The 13623-nt window shown below is 51.5% G+C and overlaps 1 protein-coding gene across 2 annotated transcripts in view; it reads right to left on the minus strand.

Annotated features, from left to right (window-relative positions):
* ascc3 (activating signal cointegrator 1 complex subunit 3) overlaps positions 1-13623 on the minus strand; it is a 161391-nt gene that overhangs the window by 105412 nt on the left and 42356 nt on the right. For both annotated transcript variants that reach the window (XM_052489893.1, XM_052489894.1), the window contains exons 10-11: positions 2053-2256; positions 1469-1609 (exon numbers count right to left, since the gene is read on the minus strand). In XM_052489893.1, coding sequence (XP_052345853.1) covers positions 1469-1609; positions 2053-2256 — 345 coding nt within the window. The remainder of the gene's footprint in view (positions 1-1468; positions 1610-2052; positions 2257-13623) is intronic.

Below are 13623 nucleotides of genomic sequence, written 5' to 3' on the forward strand. Positions count from 1 at the left end.
ATTATATGCAACAGGACACTCTAGATAATATCTAGTAATATCATCAACCATGTGTAGTTTTATAAGATAAGTTTAATGCTAGCTAGCAACTTACCTTGGCTTACTGCATTTGCGTAACAGGCAGTCTCCTTGTAGAGTGCAACGAGAGAGAGGCAGGTCGTTATTGCGTTGGACTAGTTAACTGTAAGGTTGCAAGATCCCCCAAGCTGACAAGGTGAAAAGACTTTCTGACCCTGAACAAGGCAGTTAACCCACCGTTCCTAGGCCGTCATTGAAAAAAAACAAAACAACAAAAAACATTGGCAAATCGGCACCCAAAAATAAAGATTTCCGATTGTTATGAAATCTTGACATTGGCCCTAATTAAATCGGCCTTTCTGATTAATCGGTCGACCTCTAATTAATATGGAGTTGGTCCCCCCTTTGCTGCTATAACAGTCTCCACTTGTCTGGGAAGGTTTTCCACTAGATGTTGGAACATTGCTGCGGGGACTTGCTTCCATACAGCCACAACAGCATAGTGAGGTCGGGCACTGATGTTGGGCGATTAGGCCTGGCTCGCAGTCGGCGTTCCAATTCATCTCAAAGGTGTTCGATGGGGTTTAGGTCAGAGCTCTGTGCAGGCCAGTCAAGTTCTTCCACATCGATCTCGACAAACCATTTTTGTATGGACCACGCTTTGTGCTAACAGGACATTGTCATGCTGACAGGAAAGGGCTTTCCCCAAACTGTTGCCACAAAGTTGGAAGTACAGAATCGTCTAGAATGCCATTGCTGTAGCGTTAAGGTTAGCCTTCAATGGAACTAAGGGGCCTAGCCTGAACCATGAAAAACAGCCCCAGACCATTATTCCGCCTCCACCAAACTTTACAGTTGGCACTATGCATTCGGGCAGTTAGCATTCTCCTGGCATTCGCCAAACCCAGATTATTCATCAGACTGCCAGATAGTGAAGTGTGATTCATCACTCCAGAGAATGCGTTTCCACTGTGCCGATGGCTGCAAGCTTTACACTACTCCTGCCAAAAAAACAGTAACATCACTCTTGCAAAATAATTTTGAAATACAGTGTTATAACTTTATTTAAGGTGTTTTTTTATTTATTTACATGTCCTAATAATTCAAAGGATTGCTCAGAACACCGGGTGTTTTAATCGGTGTATGCTTACTATGATTTTGACCGATTAAAATAAGCAGAGTAAAGTGCTTACATGACTATTGCCATAACCGACCTACTTTCATAATCTGTTTAATATCGAATTATTAGCGCATGTAAACGTGCTCAGTGTGAAGAGGGTACGGAGCTACTGTATTCCAGAGAGCCGAGCTGAGCTGAAAGCCAACCACTGGGAGGCGCTAGCGAACAGTCGTGAGGCAGAACACAACTCCACTCTGGACCAATGGAGCATAGAGAAAGCCTACGCAGAAACTGTGTGTGCTTGCGCACCCATGTGTGTTCGTACAGTACCTGTGTACGCAGGATCTCCCCTTTGGTTAGCTGCATGTCTCCAGTGAGCTCTTTGACAGCAATGCCCAGTGGCTCCAACCGCTTACTGAAGTAGTTCGTCATCTCTGCTGCCAGGGCCTTCATAGGAGCTACATACACTATCTACAGAGGGAGGGAGAGAGAGATGGAGAGAAAGATGGAGGAAAGGGAGGGAGCGAGTAGGAGAGGAGAGAGAGAAAGAGGGAGGGAGATAAATATATAAAGAGAGAAAAGGGAGAGCGGGGGGGAGAAGGAGAGAAAGAAAGTGAGAGGAAGTGAAAGGTCACAGTCATGATAAATGAGTGTACAGCAGAGTATCACTTGTTCCCTGGCAACCAGCATAAATCACTATTTATTGAAAAATCTGAAACAGGCCACTTAGATTAAGAAAGTTTAATGGAAATGTATGAAAAAGTGTCTATCGTCACTGGCTTGCATCGGGTGTGTGGTGTTAGAATGTGTGTGTATTAGAACATGTGTGTATGTGTGTGGGGGGTGTGGCTTTATAAGGACAACCAATAATAAATGTGTTCTACTGTATGTTTGTATGTCTTGCTGAGTGGTACCTTGAACTCATCCTTCTTGATGACCCCTCCAGGTTGGAGGTGCTGTCTGATCTCATGGAGGACTGTCAGCATGGCGATGTTGGTCTTGCCGGCCCCGGTGGGGGCACAGATGAGCAGGTTCTCATTGGTGTTGTAGGCTGTCTCAAACACTATGGACTGGATCCTGTTCAGACGCTGCATCCCCTTAAACACCAACTGACCAATCTGGGGGGGATGAAAGAGAGAGAGCGAGAGAGAGAGAGACCGACACAGAAAGAGACCAAGAGTGCAACAGAGAACGACAGCGAGAGAGCGAGAGAGGGTGGAACAGAGAACGACAGCGAGAGAGCGAGAGAGGGTGCAACAGAGAACGACAGCGAGAGAGCGAGAGAGGGTGGAACAGAGAACGACAGCGAGAGAGCGAGAGAGGGTGCAACAGAGAACGACAGCGAGAGAGCGAGAGAGGGTGCAACAGAGAACGACAGCGAGAGAGCGAGAGAGGGTGCAACAGAGAACGACAGCGAGAGAGTGAGAGGGAGGAAGATAATAAGAAAAGGTTCAAAATCACAGAGTAATTATGGGAGTCATTACAAAGACAGACATGGGATCATGATGATACAAGTCTAACACACACGTCAGGACAGAGCAGACGGGAGGGATGGTCACATCTGACTGGTTTAGGGGTCGGGGTAAAGACAAACATTGGTTGGCCTTATTGAGTGGAAAGTGGAAAGAACATTGAGAACACTGACAAACCACTCCGCCGCACGCACGCACACACACACCTATCTACAAGTGATTGCCAGACCACTTCCCTCATATTATAGGACAGGTTTCCCAACTGTCTTCTGAGCAAAAAATTTAAAGTATAATTTTTTTAATTTAGCATTTTTGGGGGAATTTTATTTGTTGAACACAAAATATCAAAAACACCAGGAAATTAGCTCTAAGTGATTTTAAATTAAAGAAATCTGTTCAAGTATTCCCAATAGACACTTGATTGTATATAAATGAAAGCAAAGGGCTGAAATTATTATTTTAGTCAAACATTATATCTGTTTGAGCTTCTTGTGGTCAATTTTCAGTCTACAAATGATTTGCAATTATATCCCGGGCCCCCCGCTCAAGAAAAAAATAATCCAGCGGCTGAATCTAGTTGATGATCCCTGCTATATGGGGGATGATTTACTATTGCCTAGTGGGTGGCTGCAGACAGGGTGTGGGAAGGGGGAGGCGTTTGACTGCCAGTAGGAGAGAGGTTAAATCCTGAGTGGTGGGAACAGATGTCAATCAACCTGCCCACCGCTTGACTTCTTGCTTGACTTCTCTATGGTAACAGAGCGTAGGTGACAGACAGGCCTCAATCTTCCGGCGACCGACGTTGATAAGGAGAGAAATGGCCCTTCTGAAAGACAGCATCCGTGACCAGTCGACCGCCCACTACTCGGACACACACAGACATTCAGCCGTCAGAGTGGGCAGTTAACTGCTCCGGCCACCCTCACTCCGAGGGAAAGAGACACAGAACTGCAGGTCCAGGTGTGTGCTCTGTCCCCATCTGTCCATCAATCTCCCTCTCACTCACTTTATAGCCTTCTTTTACTTCATGCTCTCTCTCTCAACTCTTTCTCTCTCACTCAGTCTCTCTCTCGGAGTGGATTGGGATGTCTTGAGCTTAGACAGCAATATAATTTATTTAAGGATTCATTAAAAATATGTCATCACTCTACTCTTCCTCCCAGTTTCGCTCTGACACTCAGAAAAATAAAGAATTTGAGTGCTGCGTGTCATCCAGGGACTGGGGCCAAAGAGGAGAGAAGAGGCAGGAGTCAGCCCCGTGGCCCTGACAACCCAACCCAACTCTGATGAAGGCAGGAGTCAGCCCCGAGGCCCTGACAACCCAACCCAACTCTGATGAAGGCAGGAGGTGGTTAAATTATTAATGCATCAAAGAGCAACTTTATTAGAGTCCACTTAAGCCGGTGGAAGGCTGAAGGATGATTGTGGTTTCAACATGGCACTGGGCGAAAGAACGAACGGTGGAGTAGCAGGAGCCTCTGACTGACAGCTAGTTGGCTAGCCCTCTCTCGCTCTAATTCTGATTGGCGCAGCAATGGGTGGGCCTGGAAGAGCATAGGCCCACCCATCGCTGCGCCCTTCCCCAGTCATGTGAAATCCATTGATTAGGGCCTAATTTATTTATTTCAATTGACCGATTTCCTTCAATTAACTATAAGTCTATAAAATAAAACTATAAAATTATTAAATTGTTGCATTTATATTTTTGTTCATTCATTCAGAGAGAGACAGCCAGAGAGAGAAATACAAAAAGAGGCAGAGAAAAAAAAGAAAGAGGGCAAAAGAGAGAAAGACAATACTATACACACCATCTTGACAGATCTTTAAACTAAGCGAGTAAAGGAATGGATATTAGTGCAGTGTGTTGTTTTGTACTCATTCTTTCTCTCTAGTCTAAATGACTGTAGGGCTGATTTCCTCTCATCCTCTCTCCCTGGCGAGTGGAGCGTCCTCCTGTCCAACCAATTATTTCCCCCAAGGCCAAGTCCTGAGAGCACCAACCAATTTATAAATATGCATTTCTGAATTAGGAGCGGCACAGTTTCACCCTCTTCCGCACGGCTCCTGCACACACACGCACGCACACACACAATTCCCAGGACTCAAACACACACAATGTGTCTCTGTGGCAAACACGTTCACTTTAAGTGGCTAGACCCCCTTTTGTTTTGATTTATCGACTTTGTCTGTAGATAACGAGGAGCCAGCGTCCCGAACTTCTTAAACATGCTAATTCATGCAAATGTATGCCTGCCCCAATATTCACCTTGAGCTAATGCATACATGTTGTAAATATGATGTTGCCATCCTTTAATAATCTTCTTGAAAATCTTCAGTGCTTTGTTTATGTATTTTCTTCTTCATTTCTTAAAACGTCTCTGGCTGGCTTTATTGTTAATCAGATGTATGCACTGTAAATCTTCCAATAGGAGATGCAGCTGTCCCTGCCAGGAGTCGTCTCCGGGGTCCAAGCAGCAGTAACTCACTGAAGAGTTAACGTTACTGTAGGCTACTTGAGATACTACCATATGCAGCTGTTAACATTCATTTCATTAAAAATCACTGTCTCCAAGCAACAAACACCAGCATGGTTATACATCTTCAGCAATAAGTGAAACGCCACAAATACAGCTAACAGTTTAAATACCTTTATTTAACTAGGCAAGTCAGTGAAGAACAAATTCTTATTTACAATGACGGCCTACAGTTAGATGTGGTTAAGAGAAACTACCAACAGTAGACATCACAACTCACGTTAGAGAGAAGAACATTCTACATGGTTGTCTTTTCAACTGGCCTCAGTTTGTTGGAGTTATTTCCTGTGACTGAGTTTATGAACAGGCCTGCGATCAGTCCATCAGTGTGCACTCTGGGATTATCACATTGTTTCTATGAGCGAAAGGCCAAACTTTGAGTAACAAAATCCATTTGACATCACCAGGCAAGATTCCAACTCAATTACAATGACAAGTCTTAAACACACTTAATCCCCCAGGCATTCAAAAAGAGAACACACCTCCAGAACCAATCTCAGGTTCCTGTTTTTCTCACCCCTGGGGTTGAAAAATCCTAGTAACTTTCCCAAAATCCCCAGGTTTTCCAGAAACCGTGGTTGGAATGTTCTTGGAATCCTCCAACTGGGATTTCTGGAAAACCTGTGAATTTGGGTGAAGTTACTGGAATGTCCCAGCCCTACTCCCCCACAAAGACAGACCCATGCAGGTATCAAAGGGTTCTCCCCAGGATGTCAATCAGGTGGTGCTGATGTGAGTGGAGGAATGGGAAAGGTCCAGAGGGGGCTGGAAGCAGAAACATAACATTTATGAAAGCCCTTCTCTCCCGAACCTCTGCTGACTTTAAAACGTGTTTGACCACAAATATGTTTTGGATTTAAAAAAAAACAAAATTCCATTTGAAGGGACCATCTAAAAAATGTCCTAGATACGACTGCCTCATTCAAGCTTCGTCGCCACCTATTCATCATCATCATGTACAACTGACTAATTCCAACCAAAAACATCACTTTACATTCTGAAACACCCATGTGCCTAACCCCCTGACTAAAAACATAGTTAGTTCCAGATGTAGAGGACCATACCGTGAACACTGTATGGATGGAACGTGACCGCTCGCCACAGATTTTGTGGGAGTATCGAACCAATCCAGGCCCAGAACATCTGTGTGTGTGTTGTCTGTGTTTCCCAATCCCAGTCAGTACTGTCTGTGTGTCCCACTCTCGGTTCATACAGTGTAGTCTCTCTCTGTGTGTGTGTGTGTGTGTGTGTGTGTGTGTGTGTGTGTGTGTGTGTGTGTGTGTGTGTGTGTGTGTGTGTGTATGTATATATATATATATATATATATATATATATATATACATATTTCATATTTCCCAGTCCGTACTGTGTAGTGAGTGCGATAGAAGCAAGCAGGCTCATTATTAGAGTGCTAGCACAGCCTACGGCCAAATGTGCCAATTCCTGATTGGGAATAAACTGGCAATATAGAACCAATCCACCAGCCACTCTAAACTCACTAATTAGACACTCAAAGATCCCAGTAAATTATTCTACAGCTAAATCTAAAACACCTACCAAGCAGTCTCTATCCAATTGCCTCCCTGTCCTAGTTTAACACAATGCATTTGGAAAGTATTCAGACATCTTGACTTTTCCACACTTTGTTACTTCACAGACCTATTCTAAAATGGATTAAATCATTTCCCCCCCTAATTAATCTACACACAATACGCCATGAAGAGAAAGCAAAAACAGGTTGAAGCACCTTTGACAGAAATTCCACAAGCTTGGCACACCTGTATTTGGGGAGTTTCTCCTATTATCTTCTGCAGATCCTCTTAAGCTCCGTCAGATTGGATGGCGAGCGTCGCTGCACAGAGATGTTCGATTGGGTTCAAGTCCAGGCTCTGGCTGGGCCACTCAAGGACATTGTGCTTAGGGTCATAGTCCTGTTGGAAGGTCAACCTTCGCCCCCAGTCTGAGGTCCTGAGCGCTCTGGAGAAGGTTTTCATCAAGGATCTCTGTACTTTGCTCTGTTCATTTTTCCCTCGATCCTGACTAGTCTTTAGCTGCCTTTTGGCAATCTCCAAGTGGGGTGTCATGTGCCTTTTACTGAGGAATGGCTTCCGTCTGGCCACTCTACCATAAAGGCTTGATTGGTGGAGTGCTGTAGAGATGGTTAACTCCCTGACTAAGGCCCTTGTTATTTATTTTACCTTTATTTAACTAGGCAAGTCAGTTAAGAACATATTCTTATTTTCAATGACGGCCTAAGAACGGTGGGTTAACTGCCTAGTTCAGGGGCAGAACGAAAGATTACCTTGTCAGCTCGGAGATTCGATCTTACAACCTTTCGGTTACTAGTCCAACACTCTAACCACTAGGCTACCTGCCGCCTTCTCTCCCGATCGCTCAGTTTGGCCGGGCGGCCAGATCTAGGAAGAGTCTTGGTGGTTCCAAAACTTCTTACATATAAGAATGATGGAGGCCACTGTGTTCTTGTAGACCTTCAATGCTGCAGAATCTTTTTGGTACCCTTCCCCAGATCTGTGCCTAGACACAATTCGGTCTCAGAGATCTACGGACAATTTCTTCGACCTCATGGCTTGTTTTTTTCTCTGACATGCACTGTCAACTGTGGGACCTAATATAGACAGGCGTGTGCCTTTCCAAATCATGTCCAATCAATTGAATTTACCACAGGTGGACTTCAAACAAGTTGTAGAATCATTTCAAGGATGATCAATAGAAACAGGATGCATCTGAACTCAATAGCAAAGAGTCTGAATACTTTATATAAATAAGGTATTGATATTTTGTTTTTGATACATTTGCAAAAAAATCTAAAAACCTGTTTTTGCTTTGTCATTATGGGGTAGTGTGTGTAGATTGATGAGGAAAAAAGTACATTTAATTAATTTTAGACTACGGCTGTAATGTAACAAAATGTGGAAAAAGGGGTCTGAATACTTTCCAAATGCACTGTAACTGCTCACCTAAAAATGTAAACATGGACTATCACCTGTGCAAAGGTGTGTGGCTACTGTATACGTGTAAGCATATATTGACTGTATAAGTCAGGGTGAGAACTGCTAAACTAATTAAATGATGTGCATTGGTAATGGGGAGCTAAAAGAAAGTTGAAGTTTGCACACTATGCTTTTAATTACTTTTCAGTTCCATTTCATTCCATTTGAATTGACAGCTTGATCAACTTTTAATTGCTAGTTTTAGTAAACAGCTTATCAGCTCCAAGCCCACACACACAGCCCTGAATGAACTGGCCAAACACACACACAAGCTGTACTGTGGAGTTTGACAGTGAGATTCAGATGCAGCAAACAGGAGGCCCATTAATTTCCCCACAGGACGCCAGTAGAACAGACTCACTCACTCACCTCACACACACGGACGGACTGACTGACTCACTCGCACGGGGGACACTCACTCGCACGGACTGACGGACTCACTCGCACGGACTGACGGACTCACTCGCACGGACTGACGGACTCACTCGCACGGACTGAGGGACTCACTCGCACGGACTGAGGGACTCAACTCGCACGGACTGAGGGACTCACTCGCACGGACGGACGGACTCACTCGCACGGACGGACGGACGGACTCACTCGCACGGACGGACGGACGGACTCACTCGCCTGGACGGACGGACGGACTCACTCGCACGGACGGACGGACTCACTCGGACTCACTCGCACGGACGGACTCACTCACTCGGACGGACGGACTCGCTCGCACGGACGCACGGAAGGACTCACTCGGACGGACGGACTCGCTCACTCGCACGGACTCGCTCGCACGGACGGACTCGCTCGGACGGACGGACTCGCTCGCACGGACGGACGGACGGACGGACTCGCTCGCACGGACGGACGGACTCGCTCGCACGGACGGACTCGCTCGCACGGACTGACGGATTGACTGACGGACTCGCTCGCACGGACTGACTGACTGACGGACTGGCTCGCGCGGACGGACTGACGGACTGGCTGGACTGGCTCGCGGACGGCTGACTGACTGGACGGACTGGCTCGCACGACTGACTGACTGACGGACTGGCTCGCACGGACTGACTGACGGACTGGCTCGCACGGACTGACTGACTGACGGACTGGCTCGCACGGACTGACTGGCTGACTGACGGACTGGCTCGCACGGACTGACTGACTGACGGACTGGCTCGCACGGACTGACTGACGGACTGGCTCGCACGGACTGACTGACGGACTGGCTCGCACGGACTGACTGACGGACTGGCTCGCACTGACTGACTGGCTCGCACGGACTGACTGGACTGGCTCGCACGGACTGACTGACTGGACTGGACTGACTGACGGACTGGCTCGCACGGACTGACTGACGGACTGGCTCGCACGGACTGACTGACGGACTGGCTCGCACGGACTGACTGACGGACTGGCTCGCACGGACTGACTGACGGACTGGCTCGCACGGACTGACTGACGGACTGGCTCGCACGGACTGACTGACGGACTGGCTCGCACGGACTGACTGACGGACTGGCTCGCACGGACTGACTGACGGACTGGCTCGCACGGACTGACTGACGGACTGGCTCGCACGGACTGACTGACGGACTGGCTCGCACGGACTGACTGACGGACTGGCTCGCACGGACTGACTGACTGGCGGACTGGCTGCACGGACTGGCTGACTGACTGACGGACTGGCTCGCACGGACTGACTGACGGACTGGCTCGCACGGACTGACTGACGGACTGGCTCGCACGGACTGACTGACGGACTGGCTCGCACGGACTGACTGGCGGACTGGCTCTGACTGACGGACTGGCTCGCCGCGGACGACTGACTGACTGGCTCGCACGGACTGACGACGGACTGGCTCGCACGGACTGACTGACTGGCTCGCACGGACTGGACTGGCTCGCACGGACTGACTGACTGACTGGACTGGGCTCGCACGGACTGACTGACTGACTGGACTGGCTCGCACGGACTGACTGACTGACGGACGGCTCGCACGGACTGACTGACTGACTGGGACTGGCTCGCACGGACTGACTGGCTCGCACGGACTGACGGACTGGCTCGCACGCTGGACGGACTGACTGACTGACGGACTGGCTCGCACGGACTGGACTGACTGACGGGACTGGCTCGCACGGACGGACTGGCTCGCACGGACTGACGGACTGGCTCGCACGGACGGACTGGACTGGCTCGCACGGACGGACTGGCTCGCACGGACGGACTGGCTCGCACGGACGGACTGGCTCGCACGGACTGGGACTGACTGCACGGACGGACTGGCTCGCACGGACGACGGACTGGCGGACTGGCGGACTGGCTCGACGGACTGACGGACTGGCTCGCACGGACGGACTGACGGACTGGCTCGCACGCACGGACGGACTGGCTCGACGGACTGGCTCGCACGGACGGACTGGACTGGCTCGCACGGACTGACTGACGGACTGGCTCGCACGGACGGACTGACGGACTGGCTCGCACGGACTGACTGACGGACTGGCTCGGACTGGCTCGACTGACGGACGGCTCTGACGGACTGGCTCGCACGACGGACTGACGGACTGGCTCGCACGGACTGACGGACTGGCTGGACTGGCTCGCACGGACTGACGGACTGGCTCGGACGGGACTGGCTCGCACGGACTGGCTCTGGCTCGCACGGACTGACGGACTGGCTCGCACGGACTGACGGACTGGCTCGCACGGACTGACGGACTGGCTCGCACGGACTGACGGACTGGCTCGCACGGACTGACGGACTGGCTCGCACGGACTGACGGACTGGCTCGCACGGACTGACGGACTGGCTCGCACGGACTGACTGACGGACTGGCTCGCACGGACTGACTGACGGACTGGCTCGCACGGACTGACTGACGGACTGGCTCGCACGGACTGACTGACGGACTGACTGACGGACTGGCTCGCACGGACTGACTGACGGACTGGCTCGCACGGACTGACTGACTGGCTCGCACGGACTGACGGACTGGCTCGCACGGACTGACGGACTGGCTCGCACGGACTGGACTGACGGACTGGCTCGCACGGACTGACTGGACTGGCTCGCACGGACTGACTGACTGACTGGCTCGCACGGACTGACGGACTGGGCTCGCACGGACTGACTGACTGACTGGCTGACTGGCACGGACGGACTGACGGACTGGCTCGCACGGACTGACGGACTGGCTCGCACGGACTGACGGACTGGCTCGCACGGACTGGCTCGCACGGACGACTGACTGGCTCGCACGGACTGACTGGACTGGACTGACGACACGGACTGACTGACTGGCTCGCACGGACTGACTGACGACTGGCTCGCACGGACTGACTGACTGACTGGCTCGCACGGGACTGACTGACTGGACTGGCTCGCACGGACTGACTGACTGGCTCGCACGGACTGACTGACTGACTGACTGGCTCGCACGGACTGACTGGACTGGCTCGCTTCGCACGGACTGACTGACTGACTGGCTCGCACGGACGGACTGACGGACTGGCTCGCACGACTGACTGACGACGGCTGACTGGCTCGCACGACTGACTGGCTCGCACGGACTGACTGACTGGCTGGCTCGCACGGACTGACGGACTGGCTGACTGACTGGCTCGCACGGACTGACGGACTGGCTCGACTGACGGACTGACTGGACTGGCTCGCACGGACTGACTGACTGGACTGACTGACTGACTGACGACTGACGACTGACTGACTGACTGGCTGCACGGACTGACGGACTGACTGGCTCGCACGGACTGACTGACTGACTGGCTGCACGGACTGACGGACTGACTGACTGGCTGACGCACGACTGACTGACTGACTGACTGACTGACTGCACGACTGACTGACGGACTGACTGGCTCGCACGGACTGACGGACTGGCTCGACGGACTGACTGACTGGCTGCGGACTGACTGACGACTGACTGACGACTGACTGACTGGCTCGCCGCACGGACTGACTGACTGACTGGCTGGCACGCACGGACTGACGGACTGACTGACTGACTGGCTCGCACGGACTGACTGACTGACGGACTGACTGACTGACTGGCCGCACGGACTGACTGACTGGCTCGCACGGACTGACTGACTGGCTCGCACGGACTGACTGACTGACTGGCTCGCACTGACTGACTGACTGACTGGCTCGCACGGACTGACTGACTGACTGGCTGACTGACTGACTGGCTCGCACGGACTGACTGACTGACTGACTGACTGGCTCGGACTGACTGACTGACTGACTGGCTCGCACGGACTGACTGACTGGCTGGCTCGCACGGACTGACTGACTGACTGGCTCGCACGGACTGACTGACTGGCTGGCTCGCGCGGACGGACTGACTGACTGACTGACTGGACTGACTGACTGACTGGCTCGCACGGACTGACTGACTGACTGACTGGCTGACTGACTGACTGGCTCGCACGGACTGGACTGACTGGCTGACTGACTGACTGGACTGGACTGACTGGCTCGCACGGACTGACTGACTGGCTCGGACACGGACTGACTGACTGACTGACTGGCTCGCACGGACTGACTGACTGGCTCGCACGGACGACTGACTGACTGGCTCACTGACTGACTGGCTCGCGGACTGACGGACTGACTGACTGACTGACTGACTGACTGGCTCGACGGACTGACTGGCTCGCACTGACTGACTGACTGGCCCGGACTGACTGACTGGCTCCGCACTGACTGACTGACTGGCTCGCACGGACTGACTGACTGACTGGCTCGCACGGACTGACTGACTGGACTGACTGACTGACTGGCTCGCACGGACTGACTGACTGACTGGCTCGCACGGACTGACTGACTGGCTCGCACGGACTGACTGACTGACTGACTGACTGACTGACTGACTGGCTCGCACGGACTGACTGACTGACTGGCTCGCACGGACTGACTGACTGACTGGCTCGCACGGACTGACTGACTGACTGACTGGCTCGCACGGACTGACTGACTGGCTCGCACGGACTGACTGACTGACTGGCTCGCACGGACTGACTGACTGGCTCGCACGGACTGACTGACTGACTGGCTCGCACGGACTGACTGACTGGCTCGCACGGACTGACTGACTGACTGGCTCGCACGGACTGACTGACTGACTGGCTCGCACGCTGACGGACTGGCTGACGACTGACTGGGCTCGCACGACTGACTGACTGACGGACTGACTGGCTGCACGGACTGACTGACTGACTGACTGACTGACTGACTGACTGACTGGCTGGCACGGACTGACTGACTGACTGACTGGCTCGCACGGACTGACTGACTGGACTGACTGACTGACTGGCTCGGACACGACTGACTGACTGGCTGACTGACTGGCTCGCACGGACTGACTGACTGACTGGCTCGCACGGACTGACTGACTGACTGACTGACTGGCACGCACGACTGACTGACTGACTGGCTCGCACGGACTGA

Source organism: Oncorhynchus keta, chromosome 31, assembly GCF_023373465.1.
Source record: "Oncorhynchus keta strain PuntledgeMale-10-30-2019 chromosome 31, Oket_V2, whole genome shotgun sequence".
Classification (NCBI taxonomy): domain Eukaryota; kingdom Metazoa; phylum Chordata; class Actinopteri; order Salmoniformes; family Salmonidae; genus Oncorhynchus; species Oncorhynchus keta.